The sequence below is a fragment of the Pyrgilauda ruficollis genome, unplaced genomic scaffold (genome assembly GCF_017590135.1).
Source record: "Pyrgilauda ruficollis isolate IOZ18807 unplaced genomic scaffold, ASM1759013v1 scaffold230, whole genome shotgun sequence".
Classification (NCBI taxonomy): Eukaryota; Metazoa; Chordata; class Aves; order Passeriformes; family Passeridae; genus Pyrgilauda; species Pyrgilauda ruficollis.
The window spans coordinates 148,119-170,532 of record NW_024522540.1 but is presented as its reverse complement, the minus strand read 5'-3'; the positions used below and the strand labels follow the sequence as shown (position 1 = coordinate 170,532).

At 41.4% G+C, this 22,414-nt stretch overlaps 1 protein-coding gene across 1 annotated transcript in view; it reads right to left on the bottom strand.

The window, feature by feature from the left end:
• KIAA1549L (KIAA1549 like) overlaps positions 1–22,414 on the bottom strand; it is a 104,126-nt gene that overhangs the window by 29,526 nt on the left and 52,186 nt on the right. Inside the window, exons 9-14 of the mRNA XM_041469383.1 lie at positions 21,020–21,171; positions 19,422–19,593; positions 16,113–16,276; positions 10,084–10,274; positions 6,228–6,355; positions 5,311–5,334 (exon numbers count right to left, since the gene is read on the bottom strand). Of these exons, the coding sequence (XP_041325317.1) occupies positions 5,311–5,334; positions 6,228–6,355; positions 10,084–10,274; positions 16,113–16,276; positions 19,422–19,593; positions 21,020–21,171 (831 nt within the window). The remainder of the gene's footprint in view (positions 1–5,310; positions 5,335–6,227; positions 6,356–10,083; positions 10,275–16,112; positions 16,277–19,421; positions 19,594–21,019; positions 21,172–22,414) is intronic.

Here is a 22,414-nt window from a genome sequence, read left to right as displayed (position 1 = left end):
CAAACACCACTGAGGCTTCAGTGGCTCTTGAATGGCCCTGTCCCCCCTGGGGTTGCTCAAACACTCCAGATGTGTGCGCTCAGTGGGACGAGCAGCTCACAGCCCAGCTCAGTGACAGTGACCCACGGTGCCAGGGAGCACCAGGACACCACAGCAGCAGGACCAGGGAACGAGGGGATGCTCGCCTGGCACTGACCCCACGTGAGCAGGAGCCATTCATGTTACAGTGAGCACAAAGGTGAAGCAGGGATGCTCTTCCCTGGGGGGATTTTGAAACCCAGTAGCAACAGAGAGCTCAGCTACCTGCAGTTGCATGGGGTGTCCCCTCAGACCTCGTTTCAGGAGCAGAAACCAAGAGTTTTTCTTAATGAAGGATAATTCTTATAATTAATATCTTAATGAAGGATAATTTAGGGTGAAAAGAATCATAAACCACAGATGACAGCTAATTCTGATGGGGAGCATTAACACCACAAAGCACTCTCAGTATCAGCCCTCTCAAAGGCGAGCACAACTCCTGCACCTACTGCAGTGCTACCAGCATGGAAATGACAGCCAAATGGGACTAGAAACCGGAATTTTAATCCACCTTACCTTAGCATTTGTTCATTTATAGTGTAAAAGGAGGTTTTTTCCCCACTGCCCCTTTTCCACTGATAGGTGATAAAGAGAGCCTGTGGTCTGCAGCCCCTGGCACACTGATATAATCTGCATTGGCAGGGAACCATAGCAAGCACTGGGAAATTCATCCTTTGCTCCTATCCATCTCCTCCCAAGAGAATTTAGAGCAACCATCTGTGACATGACTGAACCATAACAATCTCCAAACATTGAAAAACAAAACAAAGGAAGTTCAGAGAAATGCTGGAGAAGTCCTGGAGTGTTTTTTTCTACTGTGTATCTCTGCCCTGGGCCAGTCCATCCATGGGGGAACAACTGGCCAGCATGGGAAATTTCAGCAAACTGCCCACACGTTCTTTATAGTCATTCGCAATAATCACCCTTGCTTATTATAGTTGGCAACATGGTTTAAAAGTGATGTTTTAAATTTCTGTTTCCAAACAGATGCATTCCAGCACTATTGTGGAGTTCTTCCACTCTTGCCTGCACTGTGTGAGCACAGAGTGAGACTCAGAAGCTCAGCAGCAGAAAAGGACAAAATCCAACTTGATCACTACTTAACAGCAATTTCCCACCTCTGAAATGTCTCATGCCAGATATCTCATGCCACACGATCCACTGAGATTGAATTACTCCTCCTAATCTTTCTGTGGCTGCAGCACATGATGAAGATCTATCCAGAGCAATCAGTGATGCAGGTCGAGTGCCAGGTGCAGTGAAGAGCAGGGTGGCACTGGGTCCCTGAGGAGCAGCAGCATCCCTGAAGCTCTGTCTCCACACCTCTGCAGCCATCAGAACACGAGGTCTGCCCCAGGGATGCTGTCCTCCCATTTCCAGGCAGCTCTGAGCTGTTCCAGCCAGCAATGCCAGCAGGTGGTGCTGCCCACTCGTGACCAGCTGGTCCCATGGAAAAGGGGCTCTGGGACTGCAGCTCTAAAAAACAATCAGGCAGGTGATGTATTCTGTTTTTATCTAGTTAATAATTTAAAGTTAAAAAAAAGTGATACTTTTGTCAGCCAAAGATTTCAATGAGGCCATGGAAGATTCCTTGTCTCCTCTCTCTTTCCCTCTACCTTGTCTTTCCCCTGCTCTCTAACATCAAAATATGCTGGAATGAAGAAAAAAGGGACTGAAATATTTGCACATTTTAAAAAATAAATAAAATTAAGGATATTTAAATTGCCTGCATATCAGGTAACCTTCCAGCCAAACACCTGAAGCAAAGATTTGTGCTGTCCTGCTCAGAAAGATCTTGGAAGTCCTCAGAAAAAGAATTACATCAATAGAGAAAAACACATAAAGCCAAAACCTGGGAAACACCTGCAAGAAGGTGGACATGCTCTGCCTTTTCTTACATCCCTCAATGAAGTATTTTTGAAGATTCATTTTAGATGAAGGGAAGGCAAACATTGCAACCATACCTACAGAATATACCTGCAGTCTGACAAAGAGCAAGCAGTGTCACCTATCTAAAAAGGTTCTTAGGAAAAAGCCCAGGAATCAGTATTTCAAACAGAAATCCTGACTCCTGAATATGATTTAATAATGGGGAACTAATTTTCATTTTAAAGAAAATCTCTATATAAAGGGAAAAAAAATAGATTTTTTTCTATATCATCCAAGTCATTCCATTGGTCAGATTACTATCTCCAGAAAGATATAAAGAGAAGCTTTAGGGAAAAAAAAAATCACATTGAGCAAGTCTGAAATAAAAAGTTCACAGTCACCAGCAGGATGCTAGCAGCGTCACAGTGCTCTCACTATTTAAAGCAAATAAACAACAAAAACAAGGGCAGTGGAAGAAATGGACACAGTAAGGGGAAGAATTAGTCTGTGTCACACAAGCTGAAATCTTGGGAGAAGAGGAAATCAATGTGTAAAGGTTCTGGGAGGTTCAACAGCAACTGGTGCCAATGCACAAGATTCCAGCTGAACAGGTGGATTTTGTTTATTCTTTGGGATTTTTACCCCCCTCTGGTTAAAAGTAGTAAACTACTCCAAAAAGTCTAGGAGTTTGCTGTGAGGAGGTGAAGAGTCAGATGAAATTCCCAATTAACACCCTTTTGGGGACAAATGAAAATAATGCTTCAGGATGAGGGAATGGAGGATGAAAAGAGTAGAGTCCTTTCTCTACATCACAAATTCTTCCCAGCACTCTGACTTCTTAGCCTTTCAAAGACACAGGCATCATGCAGAGGAATAATCTCACTCCAAATCTGCACTGCTGCTCCAATGCAGGGCTCCTTTCTGACTGGATCTTACCTCCAGAGATCTGTCCCAGTTGGCCATGACCCTCTGGAAGCAGCCCTTTCCATTCTGACTTGCACTTCACCAAGCACAAAAAGGCAGAAGAAGGGTGCTGGATGTTTGCTGGGATCCACCAGTTGCCCCAACTAACTCTGTGTCCAAGCTGCCACCAGACAATGTTGCTGTTGCCATATTTCACTTTATTTTGAGTCACCACAGACAACTGCTCAGAAATTCAGAAAAACAGGCTTTGATGCTGAGCTGCCACATCAGAGTGAAAACTAGTGGCCCACGCTTCTGTAGAATAAAGGAAGCAATGTATCATAGCTTGGCTGAGTTATATCAAAAAAATCCCTTTGATTTTAGCTAAACCAATAATACAGACAAGTTTTTTCCCCTGCTACTTTGCTCCTGTAGACAGCTCTTGCCTGGACAAAGGAAATTACAGTCTTAGAGACTGGTATTTTAAAAAGGAGTGAGGCCCTTGACTGAATGACTTCTGAAAAGTTACATCTGTTTTCAAAGATATTGTCCAAATGATTGGAAAATGAGAAACTGGTCCAGCTGGGGAAGGTTTCTTAGACAAAGAAGTTTGACTTTTGGGGAATGCTGCTTGTACATCTCCACCTGTGGTGGTGAGGTTTAAGTATAAAACTGAGCTCAACTACACAAGTTCTTAACTCAACTTCACAAGTTCCCCAAAAGTTGGGGAGTCATATGCTTCATTAAGAATTGATAGCAAATCATAACTTTTGGTTTTCTCTAAAAAAAGAAACAAGCATTCACACTCTTCTAAAGATGTTAATGGGAAGGTTGCAAGATCAAGCACTTAAAGGTTGAAAAACAACCTACATCAATTTCATTGGCCTCATTTAGTGAGGAGCTGCTGAAAGGAAAAGTTGCACTGTGGGCTGCTTTAGCTCTCCAGGTCTGAGTGGGTTCAGCCATTTGCTTCTCCCTGAATGATGTTTGGCCTGATAAATGATGGGCAGAACTACTAATATCCTGTTCTTCTCTTCCACATTCTCTCACAAACCCATCTCAGAAATTGCCAGTACCTCTATTGGTTGATTCATCCATATTACAGTCCTCTAACATACATAGGCACTTTTTTAAAAAACATATTTTTTTAAATGCCTGAAGAAAATTAATGTAGAACTCATCAACTTTTAGAAAGAAAATTTTCAATTAATATAATAATAATGTGTTATTCAAGAAAAGGCATGCTGTTATCTTACAAAATCTTATCACTGTTTGATTCAAGTAGATTTTTTTTGTGTTTTCTGTAGAAATAATGCTCAGTTGAAGAGTTCTCCTGATCCTCCAAAGCATCAGGTCCTGAAGCCAAGCCTGTCAGTCCGTGCTGGTTTCACATTGTTCGCTCACAGCCCTGACACACTCCATGTGGAGTCAATTTTGATACAAGCCATATAGAATTTAACTACTGAGGTAACATCCAGTGCTGTCATTCCTCCCTGCAACTAAATGTCAGCAAGAAATAGAATCTAAAATTGGTCTGTAACTATGGCAACTAATGAGCCATTCTGACTTGGAGTCCCCATATCCAACATGTGACCACCAAGGGATTCATTCCAGTTTGAAGATGCTGCTTCTCAGAGAAGAAAATCTGCTGCTGCTTTTGCCAACATTTGTGTGAGAAGCACCAGCCAGGCTGGGGAGCTGGAGCAGGCTCAGGCAAACAACTGGGAGAAAAGCAGCTTCCTTCTGAAACTGGAAGGAAGAACAGACACCACCTTCTGTGGATGCTAAATACTCTGGTAAAGGTAAAACCCTGCAGAAAGCACAAACTGTCCAAGGTGACAATGGTGTTCATAATCACAGCACAGGGAAACCAAGGCAGGCTCTGTGATGAGAAGTAATGGGTGTCTTGAGGCTTTGGATTTTAATTTCAATAGGCATTTGGGATCACACAGCTCCAAACTGAGCTCCGTTAATTCTGACAAGGGGAGGTCATTTCATCTGCCATGACCACGTCCTCCTTCTCAGAAGCTGTTCTGAAAGAGTTGTTTAAGGAAACTCTCCTAAACATACATTAAAAGATACGCTTACAGCTAAAAAGTTCCCTTCTCTTTACCAGGGAGCAAGGTATTGATTCCCTTTCATATCTCTGCCAGATGACCAGGTGACCCTTTCTAGTGCCATGGCAGTTGGGTGGAGAGAGTTCCACCAGAAGGAGCTGAACTCTAGCAGGAGGGCAGATGAGGTGTCTCATGCACAGGTTTCTCCTAATTTTTTTCCCCTAAACTGTAACGAAACTAAGATTTAAAATGAAGGGTCACTATTTCCTTCCATTACATTCAGAGGTTTATTTAGGTAGCATGTGTATGTTCCAGAAATGCACTACAGCCCAGATCAGAAGAAAGGATGTTAGGTGCTAGTCAATTCTTTTAAAAAACCAAATAAACAAAACTGAGTTCTTACCAATTTTCTTTGGAGATGTAAAATCTAACAAAACACAAAATACCTTCACTAAAATATTTTGTCTACCCATGTAAACAGCACTTAGCACTGGTTTGAATATTGGCTTTCCTGGGTGGGTGAGAAAAAAGACATCATAAATTACAGCTTTTAACTTTGGAAAACACAAATGTTATTGTCTTGTAAAATGAGCTACATTTCACAGAGTGACAAAATAATTAACCCCTTTGAAACTTAGAACCTGTTAGCCAGTTTTCTATTCATAAGGAAAACATAGCTATGGGAACAAAGCTATAACTCAGGAAAAATAAGGAAAGAGAAGAAAAGCAAGGAAGAAATGGGATTGGGTACTTCTCTCATCCATCATGGATCACCACTGATCCATCTCAAGTCACAAGGCCACCACCATCAACTAAGGTCTTGTAAGAAACATCCAGTGTGACATCCCAGGTGCATCAGGAAAAGCTGTCAGTAAGTGTTAATGACAAACAGGTGTGCCAAGGATGTGAGGAAAGACAAAGCACCGGATGTTTCACACTTTCTCAAATTAATTTTTATCTAATTAATTCATCTTCATCAGATCTGGGCCAGCTTAACAGCAGCAGCAGAGAAAATTAGTATCTTAGGGAACTATAAAACAAAGAAAGCTGTAAACCCTCTTTATTAGTTTACTGGTATTCCAAGAAAAACTAAAAAAGGGGAAAACCAAAAAAGCATGAAAACTTGCAAAGGCCCACACCCAGAGCAACCACCAGGATGTTTCACGGGATCTGGAGAAACAGTTAAAGCAATAAAGGAGAAGGAGAAAACCCAACAAACGAGCCACACACAGAATGCCCAGGGACTGCTGAGGGTGCAAGAAATCGGTTTCATTTGGAGCCCGTGTGGCAGTGGCAGTGAGCACAACGAACCCTTCTCACCGTTCCTTTTCCTCCCCTCGTCTTTGGCCGCTTTCTGCGGTGCCATCACTTTGTGCAGGGAGCTCCGGCTGGAGCTGGGCTTTCCCGACCCATTGCTGAGGATGGAGCCGTTCTGGCTCGGGGAGCGGCTGCAAGTAACCATAGCAACAAGGCAGGACGTGAGTTCTTCCTCCTCAACCTCCTTTCAAGGTTATTTCATTCGCACGGTTTGCATGGCTGAGTTTTCAGGTCTGATTTGGTACCAAAAGGAGACAGAATAGAAACAGCACGCAGCAACACGGTAAAGGCAGGAGCAGAGCGATGGGAGGTGAGCACGACTTTCCCAAATAGTTCAGGGCTGACGGGCATCTTGGTGGCTTGGAACGCAACTGCTCCTCATGCATCAGCCCCACAATGATAAAAGTGCCACCACCGAGGACAAAAAGTCCCGTTGTCAATTCAGGGTCATTAACCCAGACAAAATAAAGTAGACCTTTGTTTTAGGATGCATGGCTAAATCGATTCCTTTATTATTCAGCCTGCATTTACAGTCAGCTGTTGTCAGCCACAATGCAAAATACACTCACTCACTCTGCACATGTACACACACAACGTGATAAGAAATTTCTCCTTTTCTCCTTTTGGCACATACCCTTGTTTAACCAGCGCCCTAATTGGCTGAAACCCCAAAGAAAATTCTTGTTTTGATCAGCCATTGCATATCCTTGTCCTGAAACTGGTCCCTGCCCAGGGTGAGGAGGGAGGGCAGGGCTGAACCGCTGTGCATTCAGTCCCAGCGAGGAGCAGGGACAGAAATGAGCAGCGTGCTCTGGGCTGTGCTGGGAACAAACTCCCACCATGGCTCCTCTGCTTTTTGGGGTGGACAAGTCACTCAAATCCTAATGCACAAGCTGGCAAATGCAGGCCACAGTAGATAATAGCACATTTGGTGCTAGTCTGCATCCAGCCAGAGTTTTTTTTTTTTTTTTTTTAACATGTGAAACTGCCATAAAGGGAATGAAAACTCTCCACAGGACCTGTGTAGTTACCCACAAATCTATCTGCAATCTACCACTGAGTTGTCATGGGCAGTGACAGGGTGATGTAAAGAGGTTACATTAAAGAAAAAAAGTGAGCCTGGGCACAGAGGCTTCCATTTGCAGAGAAAAAGAATCAAATCAAATTCTATTGCTGTCACAATGGTTTTATAACCAGAAAATGGTACTAAAACAAAACAACTGTCAAAACCATCCTGTAAATCATTGCCAAAATTGTATCATCAGCTTGAAACATTCATTTACCTCCAGGTCTGGCCACCCTGCCTGGTGTAAGTAGAAAGCATTTACTGTGGTCAGAACAGCAAGGGACAAATATGAGAAAAGCAATTGTTGGGGATTCCCTTTTGAAGATAGTCTGAGTGGAAATATGTATAATTTAAGACAGGCTCTTTCCAGCTACAGGGCTCTAGGAGAATTCAGCACGCAACCCCACTCAGTCCAGCCTGTTTCCTTTGGAAATTCTGTTGAAAATAAGTATTCTAGAGAAGCAGGATTCCTCCCTATAAACCTGTCTGTCACTGCTAAATGGATAATCCCTGCCCAGTAAAAAAGATCCATCCAGGGAGAGACCAACACCTGCAGAAAATCTGCTCAACTTGGGAACACAGAAAAGAAGTGAGCATGGACAGCTTGCACAATGATTTCTGTGGTGACACTAATCCAAATATTCATCCTTTTTAAGTGGTCCTCATATTACTGACTGAGAAGTTTCTTTCAGTGGTGATAGCGAAGATACTCTGATGAGTTACCAGCCACTTCATGGCTGTCTGTTTTGAATTGACCTTTCCAGGCTGTAAAGTACCCTGAATGAAAGAGCAAATACATAAAGGGCAAGAAATATTTCTTCATCTTCAGCAACCATTAAATTCCACTTCCAGACACAGCTCCTTGGAATCAAAAATACTGAAATTCTACGTGTTCTTACTTACTCAAGTAATCACCCTGAGGGAGGGAAAACTAACTCTTAGTTATTTGCTTAGAAGGGCACCAAGGTTCAGCACATTTTATAATGAGAATAACTCTCCTAGATCAAGTTTGCTTATCAGCATTTGTTTAAAATGGTGCAGATTAAGTGGGGGATTTCTGCACTCACTCAAAGGACTGAGTGGAGTGCTTAATCACTTTGGTTAGAGGATTAATTAACAGGTCTGGTTTACATTTTTTATGTGTATTTACACATGGCTTTGGAGAGGCTTCTAAACATTTTAAAGAACGATTCCTGCAAAGACTTGACCTGCCCAGCACCAGCAACTGCGGTGGGTTTCATGGTCATCTTCCAGTTGTCATTTCTTCAAAGGATGGAAGGCTCTGAAAGGGACAGGTTCACATGGACTGTAAGACCTAACCCTTACATTTCAATGACTTGTAGCCTGAACAACACCTCGCTGGCATTAAATGGCAGAACAACAGTTTATATCCCATTGCAGCTGGCTCACTCTTCTCTGCTGGTGCGCCCTGCAGACATCTCTTTCCACATTCCAGGTGATTTACTGCACAGCCAAAGGAATGTGACAAACCAGGCACCAGCTCAGGATCCTTCTGTCTGTTCTTCTGCAGGGAAAACCTCAGCTGATGACCACTGGGGATGTCTACCCACCCCTGCTATCCTCCAGCCCCACACCATGCTGGCTGACACCTTCCACTTCCAGCACGTCCCTGTCACAGTGTGCACCAACACGGCGCTGAGTATTCCAAGCTTTCCCGTTATTCCAAAGGGGGAAATATTGGACCAGATGAGGTGACTCAGCTAGGAAGGCTTGGTTTTCTCCAGAATTTCTCTGCATGAGTCAGCTGCTTTTCTTGTTATGTTATCAAATCCCTTCAAGAGGCCAGGCCCGTGCAATGCCTGCGTGCTATGGAACAACAGCTACCTCTATTCAGGCTGTTTGCCTAACAGGTTTGTTCTCCTCTCTTCCCTTCAGCATCCATCCTCAGCTCCACTCTCATTTAATGCCAAGGAGAATGGATCAAGGAAAAACTGGCTTCAAAGCATGCAAAACAGCTGGGATAAAGGGATAATCTGCTTTGCTTGCCTGCAAGGACCGAGACAAGGAACACTCAGTTATTCTGTTCATGGGTGAGGGCAGACATGAGGTAAAACTTCCTAACAGGAATGGCAGGAGAGAACAGATTGCTGGAGGAGGTTGCGATCATCCCACCAGTGGAAGACTTTAAAATAAGGTAGATAAAGTTGAGTTAGGGGGGTGTTGGACCCTGCAGCAGAGAAGAGGAGCCATATAGCTTCCTGGGGATCTTGAATCCATGATCCTACAAGCCTAGAGGCTTGACATGAAGACAGTGCAGACCTGGGACACTTCACCCTAGACACTGACATTATCTAGTCTATTCTTACACTTCTGAAGTTTTGTCCTGCTGTAGATGCTTTGGATCTAGAGGTCTTCCATAATTTAGTGGGTGTTTGGGGTTTCCCCTTCTGCTAGTGAAGGCATTGGGTCCAATTCTGGAATGGCAGAGCCTGCCAGTGGAGTGACAGCAATTGACAGTGGCTGAGGACCTGTCTTTTTGTTCCTTGAGTAATTACCAGTGCACATGCTACCTAGTTCATTTGGGCTCATCTCTTGTGCAGCACCAACATGCAAACAAAAGCCACTTCACCTCCTCGGTAAGACTTCACTTGGTTTTACCTCATATTCTGCAGCAACCTTACACATCCAGCACAGACCAGTGCTATGCCAAGGATACATCACGGAGAGGAGCCACGTGCCACACTCAGAGCCCGAGTGCCAAACCTTTCAGCAGCCAGCAGCACATATCCTATTAAACCCCTGTGTGGAAAGGCACCAGCTGCCAGCCCATACCTTTTCCTTGTTTCGTTGGATTTGGCAGTTTTGATGGTGCTCCCATCCTGGGTCGTTTCCCTCTCCTGGGAGGCAGGAGCATCTCTGACTGGAAGTGGAAGGATGACAGTTTCCTGAGTCACAGGTAAAACCTCATCCTCTGCTCCCTGCTGGCCCAAGTGTTGCTTGGCATAGTCAAAGCCTTGTACCGGCTGCAAAAAACAGGAGAAATAACAGGAATTTCCAGCGTGTATTAGATTTAACATAAATTTTCAAATTCAATGTAAAATTTTTCACTGCTCCTTAGCTTTCTTAATTACATAAGTGACAGGTAAAAATACATAGATTACACTGTGAATGCCTAACAGGAAACCAATTTTCCGATGAGATCTCCATTCCATACATTTTAAACCTGATTAGTTAGTATAAAATTGATCTTGGCTAACCTTTCTTACCCTGCTCTAACACCCCCAGAAATTACTTTGACAGACAGTGGGAGAACGAGGATGTGGAAGAAAAAATTAGAAGTAAAAAAAAAATAAAACCATACTGAAAACTTTCTTTGACAAAACCCTTGTGCTTCCAAAGAAGGTGGGAGTAATTTATTCCCAGTCAAGCCAAAGTAAAAAAGGCACACATCAGAAAGTTTCATGGGCAACATTTTCCAGAAAATAATTCTTTTCAGATCAGTGAAATTAGATTTCCCCTGGCTTGCCAGTTGCCTACTGGGAAGGATATTACTGACATCACATGTTTCTCTTGGGAAGTGGCATTTCACCAGAGCCTTGCAGCAAGGCAGTTCCTGCCCAGCAGAACTAACACATGCCTTCGGGGCAAAGCAGCCAAGGAAAAGTGGATTCTCTCAATGGAGAAATTAAGCATTTTAACAAAACTTGACTTTCCAAACTGCATTTTCAATTGGAAGGAAAAGAGAAGGGGGAAAAAAAAGAAAAAACAACAACAACAAAACCAACCCACATTATCTGTTGAAAAAAAAAAAAGAAAAATAAAAAAAAAAAAAAAAAGAAAAATAAATTACTTAGAGAAATTCATGACCCCTCTGGAAAACGTGTTCTTGCTACACTAAATAAAACTAACTTACTAAAAACAGGAAGCTTGCTCTTCCTAGAGTAAAAAACTATTGACAAAATGCTAAAAGAGGACCACAAAACACTTCAAAGTTGAGAAAGTGGAGGTTTTAAACCTCACACATACTTTGGAATTAGTTCATGACTGATTACTCCAGGTTCCTGTCATGTCATCATTGAATATTTTGGTTCCAAAAGAAAATCAGCACAAGAAAAAAATTGCTGTTGGCACAGAAAAAGGATGAACTCTGAAAAGCATTTTCTCTTGTTGTGTCCCTTACTAAATCTGGGTTGCAGCTCTAAATTCTGATACATTTCACAGGTGATCTCAGTCTGAAAAGAATGTTTTTCACTTTTTGAAAAATGCTTTTTCTTTGTGTGGACCAGCATGGCATTCCCAAACTCCTGCTCAGACTGAGGCTAATGGTTCCTAATGTGTTTCCATCCTTCAGCATTCCTCTGATAAGAAGCTTCAGTGCATTAAGGAGCGGGCTAATGCTGATAAGGGAGAGCAGACAACTCCACAATTCACCCCCATGGAACTTGCAATATATCAGAGAAATGCTAATTCACCATCACCCCTTCATGGCAAGCAGGGTATCACAAAACAGCCACCAAATTAGCTACAGACGCAGCAAAGGAAGGAAGGGAAGCAGAAGCTGTGTGAAGGACAGCTAGGAAGAAATTCTGCACAATATCCTACATAATAATATTGTTAATTAAAATATTGTTTTTCTACCTCATTATAAATATTAAGTGTCAGTTAAGATACCCCTATATATCCATGCCTTTGAAAGAGTCAAATAAGTTTCAACTTCATGTCTTATTTAAAAAAAAAAAAAAAACAAAAAAAAACAAAAAAAACAACAAACAACGAAAAAAAAAACAAACCACAAAACCTCTCCAAACAAAAAACAAACCAGACCAGAAACTGCAGGACATGAGAATTCCTAAAGAAGTCTGCAATGCCCCAGCTCAGATCTGCCACAGGAAGAAAATGAAGGATTATTTTAATCATCAGAGTTCTACTTACCACCATGTCCAGCAACAAACTGCAATAAAATGAGAGCTGAGAAAGTCATCCTCATCAGCAGACATATTGCATTAAATAAAATTTGTTCTTGGATCCCTGCTCTGTAAAAGCCCACAGGAGCAGATGGTTCTGCCACCCCTGGAGGGAACTGGCAAGGCTAAATCACGACCAGGCACAGCTGAAGCACTGCAGACATAGATGTCCAATACATCCAAAATACTGACAAATACTGAAGGACTGAGATTCTAATAATTGCTTTTGAAATAATAAATGGGTAGAGAGACACCACTAGATTACACTGCCTGGCAAAGGGCAGACTGAGTACAGTTGTTTCTGGGACTCTTTTTCCTTGTAATGATAGTGGAAAAGACACTAAAGATGTTAAAAAAAAAATCAAAAAAGGAAGGAAAGGAGGAAGGAAGGAAGTGAGGGAGGGGGAGAGAGGAAGAGAGAGGGAAAGAGAGAGAGAGAGAGAGAAAGGGACAGAAAGAGAGAGAAGGAAGAAAGAGACAAAGACAGAAAGAGACAAAGACAGAAAAAGAGAGAAAGAGAGAAAGAGAATGAAAGAAAGAACGAAAGAAAGAACAGTACAGTTGTTTCTGGGACTCTTTTTCCTTGTAATGATAGTGGAAAAGACACTAAAGATGTTAAAAAAAAAAAAAAAGTCAAAAAAAGGAAGGAAAGGAGGAAGGAAGGAAGGGAGGGAGGGGGAGAAAGAGAGAGGAAGAGAGAGGGAAAAAGAGAGAGAGAAAGGGAGAGAAAAAGAAGAAGGAAAGAGAGAAGAAAGAGACAAAGACAGAGAGAAAGAAAGAGAGAAAGAGAGAGAACGAAAGAAAGAACGAAAGAAAGAAAGAAAAAGAAAGAAAGATCAGCCCCTCCCCTCTATTGGTATACCCAGGTACAGTCTCACTGAGTTTTTTTCTCTGTGCCCTTTATCAAACTGAGAAGGCTTGTTTTCCCACAGCCTGCAGCACTTGCTTTTGCTTGTGGGTCTTAGACTACAGATCTTATCTCTCTTTACCTACAAACTTATTCTTTCATGATCTTGGGAAAAAAAAAAAAAAAGGTGAGGGAACAAATGAGATTCAGACTTTAAAAAAGCATGCTGTGAATTAGAAAACAAGGAAGGCAAAAGTTAACATCCATCCAAAACCTCAAAGCAGAAACAGTTGCTTAAAATAAAAACAGCGCTGAAATAAAAACATTAAAATAAAATCCCATCAGAATTTCACCAATTTGAATTTATACTTCTTTCATCTTACACCTAGAGAGAAGATTGGAAAAAAAATTTGTATTTTTCAATTTTCCTTTCCCCTGCAACTGCATCCAGGTGTCCCTGACTGCTGAGGCAATTCAGAACAGCACCACAACTCCCAGGAGAGCTCCTATAAACCACGCTGCGTACGAGAGGTCGTTCTGCAAACTTCATTTATTCACCCTTCCGTCTGCCACAACACAGAAAGTCACGCCTTCATCCCCAGGCTCGGGCTGCAGCCCCGCTGCTCTGCTCCATGCTCTGCTCCATGCCCTCCCCGCCTCCCGCTGCCGCACACGGGTATTTAACATGTATTTAGTGGGTATTTAATGGGTATTTAATGGTAAATGCGTCGTTACCCCCGGCGCTGTCCCGGGATGCGCGGCTCCGCTCCGCAGCGTCCCTCCCGCAGGAATGCAGCAGCGAGCGGCGCCGGGCATCCCTGCCAGCCGGGCTCTGCTCCCGGCCCTCCTCTGCTCCCTGCGCAGGCTGCTGGCTGCCCGAAAGGGCTCACACAGCCGCTCCGGGGATTCTCAGAGAATCAGAGGCACAGTACCAGCGCGGCTGCTTGAGCCACGAATCACTCCACCGCGGCTCCACGTCCGGCAGAGTCAGCATTAATCAGCAGTCTCGGGCACTTTGCTCAGCCATGAAATACAACAGACTCATCTTAAATGTGACATGGGTATGTGCTCGTTTGTACTCCCAAACTGCGTGAAATATGGCAATTGCAGTTCAAGCAATTACCACTAGCCCTAATACTGGAATTCAAAATAAAACTAAAACTCTTCTTTTCAAAATTACCTTCTTTCATTATCTTCTCAAAATATGTTTCTTAGCCTTGCTTTAATTAAAGATGCTGAAATCAGGAATGACCAAACCAGTCCATTCCCATGTGGATTTATCTTCCTCAGTCCATATACCAGCAAAACTAGACCTGGCAGAACCTCTCTGATGGAGTCATCATTGTGAAACTAAATGGAAAGCAATTTAGCTTTCATTTAGAAATGCACCACTTTTCAGATAATGAATTAAATTAAATTTTATGGAGTCTCAAAATAAACCAGAAAGGGGAAATGCACTCTGGAAAGGGACCTTCTGCACTCCAGCTGCAACGAGAACAAACCTGCAGGAAAAGCTGGAAAACAAACCCCCAGGAAAAGGACCGTGGTGTGGGTGCTGGGAGCTCAGCACCAATTGTTTTGTTCCAGCAATTACAGATCCAGCTCCAGTCTGATGCAAATGTAACCTGACTGAACAGGCTTTAACCTGAGTATGTATCTTACAGCCTGATTAAATCTGATTTCTCAGAAACAGTAAAAGCCCAATTTTGTTTTCTTTTTGGAATGAAAACAATGGATTAAAATATGAAAATACTTTCAAGTTTTTTGTGTGCTATGATTTCAACCAGCAGTAGTTTGTTTTGGTTTTTTTTTACATAGCAACTTTCTTCAGCTGGTAAGCATCCCATATTGATGGGCAGTTCAAAACAATGTACAAGGTTTATCTTTTTTTTTTTTTCCTTTAGCTGGGACCAAGATTAGTCATAAAACTAATCAAATGGTGCATAGCATTGGCAACAGCCCCTAATAAAGCATAATTTGCATTTTAGGGGCTTCAATGGGGCATCTAATAGCATTGCAGTGATATTAATTCCTGTCTGTGTTTGTGATATTGTGTGTTGCACTTCTGCAGATCTAGTCTTAACACTGGCTGGATAATAGTGGATAAATAGATGAGCACACTGGAACCAAAATGGAAATGTCTTTTCTGCATCATTTTTTGATACAAATGTCTGGTTTCCAACTGGCACCAGCTGCACCCATCTGCAACGAACCTAAGATAAGGAGAAAAGAGCTGTCAAATGCCTCATGCCTTCCTTCAACTCTTCTTCCAATCTACATTTTTCAGCAGAAGCAACAGAGCTGAAATCTCAATAATCCTGCTGTCTGTAGCATTAAGAAACCAAAGAAAAAATTCATCATCTCAATCCCATGCCAGCGGAGAAGAACAAAACCAGCTAAAAGGGCAAAGGAACAGTCTGATTTACACACAGCCCCAGAGGCTAAAAACTCCTATCTTTGAGTGGACTTGATCAAGAGCCATTGAATAGCAACATTGAGAGGGCAGGCTTTTTCACTATGGAGATAAAACAGTATTGTGTGCCATTTTTCTGTCAGAGGATCAAACTGGAAGTGCATTTGATTTGGGGAAAAAAAAATTATTGTAATTGATATGGATTAGTAACTTTAAGAAAAACATAATTGCTTGAACTCGACAAGCAATATACACAAACTAGAAAGTCCAAAACACCTAAAAGAAAAATAGCAGTAGGAGAAAAAAAAATAATCAAAGAATCAATTCTGGATTTTATGGAGTTTCAAAATAAACCGGAAAGGGGGAATGCACTGGAAAGGGGGAACTGCACTTCTAGCAATCTGGGAGGAGAACTTTGGTTAGGGCCAGGTCTGAATTGCTACCAAACTTCAGACATTCCCACCTTCAGCAGGCAGGAAGAGCTCAGGCCACGGGTTTTGAGGTCCTACAGGAGATGTGCTGATCCAAGCTGTGAGTACCACCCCTTGCAATTCCAAACATCCTTCAGCTGCATCCATCCAAGAGTCACAGCCTCAGCAGGCAAATGGACCTTTGGGTGTGGGGCTGGGTCACTGACCTTGGCTCTCTGAGGCAGGTTCATCATGGTGTCTGGTTTGAAGTCGTTCTTGTTCTTCCTGCACAGCACCGCGGTGATGATGATGATGATGACGGTGACCACGGCGATGGGAGCCAGCACAGCTGCAATGATCCACAGGTTGTTTGGGGGGGTCTTCACCACAGCTACAGAAAAAGGCAAACCAGCAGTGGTAAGCTCCACTGGGCAAGGCTCCTGTTGCTTCCAGAGTCTTCAATTGCCTCCATGTAGAAATTAGTATAAAAAGAACTGTTAAGTAATCTAGCTTTCTAAACAAGGGAATACCTTTTACTAGGAATAAAAAGGGGGAAATCAGAAACACTGTTGAATTCACAAATCCCTGGACTCTCTTCTCTTAGTTTTATATTACCTGGTTATACGCAAAAGCAGACACCCACTCCAAAGTCAAGACAGATATCATATAAGATTTCACTCCAACGGTTCATTCACACAATAAACAAACAAATAAAAGGTGCAAATAATGCATCCTTGACTAGTTTTCAAACACAAGCCCACCTTAGAGCAATGTAGCATAGCATGTGTGTTGAAACAACACACATGGAGTCCATACATGGCAGCATAGATACTGGCAGAGCCTTTTAAAAAACAATGAAACTAGCTGGAATAGTTACTATCAATATCAATAAGGCAGTGAGAAGATGCTTCTCCTGTGCTCTGGAAGTAATTTATCATAGTTAAGGTCAAAAAGAATTCATCATTTCTGAAGGAGCAGAAATAATGAGGCTGGAAAGAGCTACTTGCAGATATATTAACGATGGCATCAAGAAAAGGGTACATTTCAGGAATGCAGCAATGCAAAAGCATTTTTGACTCCATTTCATCAGAATAATCTCTTAGAATGAGCCTTCAACTTGTTCACACATACAAGATCCTCTGGTGGCACATTCCCCGTTCCCTCATTTCATTTTGGAAGACAACCTCTTTATGATGCTGAACTTTGCTGTGGTGAAATATTTAGTGGACTTCCCCATGTTATCCCTGTTTATTTTGCTGTGGCACTGGCTGCTGGCGTGGGCAGGCAATTGTGAGAACACCAGCACAAAGCAGCCGTTCCCATTTCCTGGGGGACCCGTGCTTTCAAATGTCATTGAGCTTATGAGCTGTCAGAGGCACTCAGCATCTCCCAGGATCAGACTTCAAATGCAAACCAGCTTCTTCTGCAGCAGGCATTGGGAACTTTACAGTTCTCCAGCTGAAAGCCTGGCTGGAGCCTGAGCCTGTTCTCTTGGTACATTTGCAAGGTTTTGCAAAGCCAGTGGGGCGGTGTAGGAACAGCACCATTAGGCTCAGAGCTTGAGCACAAGACTGCAAAAAGGCCAGGTTGGAGATGTTCAAGGTTCACTTTTCAACAGACTTCAGAATTCTTAATTATTGACTTTGACATTTAGTTTGGGGAAGAAAGTGCTGTGGGGAATGAAATGGAATCTGAATTTTAACAAATAACAGAGACTTTAATTACAGACTGCTGCTGTGGAAGCAGCAAACAATAGTTAAAAAATTCTATTTATTGCTTCTAAGGGATGCAGAGGAAATGATGACCTTATGGCTAATAGGATAGACATTTAGGAGTCCTAATTTACTTCTTTAATTCAGTTACCAGACTCCAATGTGACCTAAAGTCAGCCCATAGTTCATTCAACTCAGTAAGACTTCAGTGGAATTTGGAGCAAGCCTTTCATTCTGTTGTAACTCAGTCTCTGGCTCATAACACAGGAACATACATTTTTTTGTGTTATTATTTGCTTGTCTCATCTAACCCAGCTATGAGCTCCCAAGGGTACATGTCTTTTCTTACAGTATTTTGGGACAGAACTCTTAATTCTGCTAGAACAGAAACTTTAATGAGCAAAAATGAAATCCGCACAAAGTATTTTCTGTGGCAATACAGACTACAAATAACTGTGTCCAAAAGGAAAGACATTGTGTTTTTTCCATAATAAGGTATAAAGATGGAATTACTTCCTACATTTCAAATACTCTACCTTCCGAATCCTCAGGTACCTCAGGTCACAATTTCAGTTCCTGTCTATTCTATTTTTACAGTGTTCTTTGCATACGTGGCTGGTATGAAAATCTACAGATGAATGAGGCTGCTTTATCAGACCATGGAAATACAAAGTTAGATGATGATCAGTAGACTCAATAATTGCCTAAATACCCACATAAATATAAATCACATCATTGCACAAAGAGCTAGGAAACTGCTATATCTATATCTTCTTTAGTAAAAAATACATTAAAGAAATATTCTCATAGAACACAAAATTACTTGGAATTTAAATGCTGGAATTAATGGAATGGAGATCCTTGGGTTGAGCTGAATTAAAGTCAGTAGCAGACCAGGATCAAATCAAGGATCAGACACAGTACATGGTGCATTCTCTGGAAATTGCATCATATTTCAGTCTTCTTACTTGATCCTATGTTTATGGATGGTATATAAATTACTTCTTACAGTGGTCTGTTGTTTTCCTGTCACCATTTCATACAATTATTTCAGTACCACCACTCCTCCAGGCAGATATAATTGCACCAGGGACACCCATTTTATGTGCTGTTTCACCAGTAAGGAGATCCAGTCCAGAAGTCCACCACATAATTTTGATTCCTTCTAAAGAAATACTTTGGCAAAGTGGAGAAATCCAGTTAGCATGGATTTGTACACTGCATGAGATATAATTATACATTATGTTAACTGCATGAAAAAACACTCCAAGCTTCACCACAGGTCTATGACTATGGTCCAAGTATATAGGAATATTTAAAAAAAAAAAATTAAAGAAACCTGTATCCACAATCACTCAGTAACTGATGAAGGTCTTGAAAGACAAATTTGGAAACAATTTACTTTTCAAGAATGGAATATTTTTGGCCACGTTATCCTGAATGATACTATCATATCTTGAATCTGAAAACTGCCCATATGCACAAGTAGCTCTTTTCAACTTCACTTTTCTGATTTGTGTCTAAATAATATCTTTAACAACCATGTCGTTTTCTTGGTGAAAATTATTATTTAAAAAAATAATAATCACTTTGAGATAGAAAAAATCTACACTATTTTGATCAAGTCAAAAATGAGGGACATCTTAACAGCCACCACATTTTACCTTTTATGGCCAAGTTATACGAATAGCAACTTTGCCCCAGTCATCATTAGTGTGTGGCGTCAGGATTTTGTCAGCATTAGAATTAATTCTGACTTTCCATAGTGCTCAGTTCATGGAATAAAACAATGGTTAGGTATGGAATTTTTGAAAGGGCTCTTACGATCAGCTTGAACTTGGATGACATAGCCCAGGGTCAAGGCCATCCTCTGCGAGTCAACTGTACTCAAAATTTTGGCAGCTGCAGTGCCCAGCAAAGGCTTCCCGTTGTATAAAGTGTAATATGTCAGTTCAGCTGGCTCCTTGGGTCCTGGAATACGTTGAATTTTTACCATCTTTAAGGGAAATAAATAAATAAATAAATAAATGAGGAGAGAAAGAGAAACAAACTGTGTTTGTGCTATACCACCACAAAACTTGCCAGGAGCTTTCTGGAGGCAGTGTCCACAGGGAGCTCCTTCAAGACCTCCTACAAGCACAAGCTCCATGCAAATATCCTCATAGGATCAGAGCTTCTCCCCTTCAGAGCCCAGGCTATTAAATCAGTCAGAGAACTGACTAAAATTTTTCTTGAAAAAAAATTAAACATAATCCTAAGGTAAAACCCTACACTAAGAAAAGCATGCAGTAAAGAGGAAAGGATCAAATTTTTAGACATTACAGTCTTCTGTAGAGGAGAAATTCTTATAATCTCTTCTAATACTGAAAACTCTACTTTACTGGCATATTGTAGTTGAAAAACAGCCTCACATTTTACTTCTATACTTTTTTTTTTTTTTTTTTTTTTTTTTTTTTTTTTTGTCCCAGGTTGGTAACAAAGGAATCATGCTTTTCCCATTTTATTCTGCAGAACACTGGCAGAATTTTTTTCCATTGTACCTCTACCTTTCCTGAGAGTGGAGAAAGTGTCAAACATTTCTTATGATGAGAAGCAAAAGGAGTTTTGTGATTCTTCTCCATTATGTTATGGGCTAAAATTTTACAAAGGTTCACACTTTTGGCAAGTAAAATATGTTCCTTCTTTTAAATTCTTTGAGTGGAACAATACAAAGAATTGTGTGGGCAAATGGGAAATGCAATTACTTGGGTTCATATCTTACGATAAACAATTCTTGAAAAACAATCTAATTAATTTTTTTTAAATAACTAATTATTGAAGATTGAAGAAGAAATCTTTTAATTGCCCACAGCATCATTTGGCTTAATTGGTGAGAAAACAAAATATGATCAGTTCAAAATACAGAATGAAAAATGCTGTAAATAAGAGAAACATGATTAATAAATTACTCAGGTCTCAAGTCTCTACTTCATAACATGATCTGGAGCCACATGATTTGATGACTAACCCTGTATAAATAAAGGCTGGTTCATACTTTTTTTTTTCCAACAAAAAAGAGGAAAAAAAGAAGTTCTAGCTTTGAGTTACCTAGGAAACTTTCATCATGAAGAAAAAGCTTGGAACTCTTCATTATGCTGAATATGCTAAAATATGTACTTTGTGCCAATCCTCATAGCAACCAGAGAGAAAATATTTATGAACACTGATTAACTAATGATGATTTCTCGAGGATGGCAGGCACGCCAACATGGCTGGCTGCAGAAAAAGGCACCACCAGCAGCGCCAGGCATCCTGCCCTCGCTGCTTTGATACCCATGAGAAATGCAGGAAATTCCAGCCTAGAAATTCAGCTGGGCACATCTTTTACAGGAACTGAAGCAGGACAGATGCAAGCAAAGCACTTTTTTTAACCCATTGAGCACCTGCACGGTGTAGCTGCCCACGGTGGTGGCACGTCTGAACCTCCTTCCCTGCTGGTGGGACATCATGAACAGCGGGGCCAAGCGCTGCTCCATCAGCCTGGCAAAGCTCTGGTTGTTCAGCCCCAGCAAAGCAATGTCCACCCCTTGGATGACTGTGGGAACAGAGGAAAAACACAGATCAGCACTTCATGCACCCACAGGTGAAGAAACACATGGGCTGTGGGACAGGTTGGGACAGGGAGGTGCAGACTAACTCGGAAATTAAACACCTGGACACTGTTATCCCCTCTCAGTAATGCCCTGTGGGGATATAACACACCTCTGTTTCAGTCCCTGCACTGCCTACCTTAGATAATATCAAAGCTATTTCAGAGAGTAAAAATCTCAAAATACCATTTCTAGACCCTCAGTTTATCAAAATGGCTCAGGGGAGCATCTACTCTGTGATCTTCAATACAAAAATTAGGTTCAAACCTTTTTGAGATCTGCTGGGTTTATGCTTATTGCCAGATGCTCCTGCTAACCAGTTTCTGTCCTGAGGATTTGAACTCTGAAGTTTGGATTTTGTACAGTCTCAAACAAAATATCAGTGTTTGAGAGCACTGAAACTTGAATAAACATTTCTGAAGTATAAATGAAGGCATCTGAAGTATAAATCAATGCAAGATTTAAAAGACGCTGGATTCTAAAGTTCAAGAAAAGTGATATGACATGCTGATTGAATTCATACATATGTATGGTTTTTTCAGTATTATTTCAAAAAAGTCATCTGGGACCACCAGGATCCTTTTGAAAACAGTTTCCATTGTAGTATCAATAATGATCCATCACAGCAAGTGCACAGAGGCAAGAAATGGAGTATCAGGTTCACAGGGTCCATACTGGGAGGAGCTGCTCCACTCCCTTCCGAGGATCATCAACTCTGCATAAACTTATGTTTTATTTCAAATTTATGAAAAGATGGAACTGGTACCAAGTCTATTTCATGTCAGAGCCCTTTGCTCTTGCTCTCCTGAGCATTAAACAATTCCAGGTACAGACACATCAGCTAGAAGGGCTTTGGTATCACTCAAAAATGTCTGAGGGAAAGGGTCTCTTTCTTGCCCAGTTATCATTTCTGAAGTCAAAATGATTGTGCATGACAATATGGCACCTGTGAAATTACTTGATAAAAGTATTTTGAAGCTTAAGAGCTTCAAGTGAAAGATGAAAAAAATCCCTGCACCCAGACAGTCAGCAAATCAAAACAAAGTTCCTTGGTGTAACAGCTTCACCTTTGTTCCTGGGTTATGTCTACATGTCTCTTTTGATTTCATATTTAAATCCATGTCCCGGGGTATAATAAATAAATAAAAGGTCTATTTGTGTCTCAAAACTCTTGGAAGGTAATGCTGC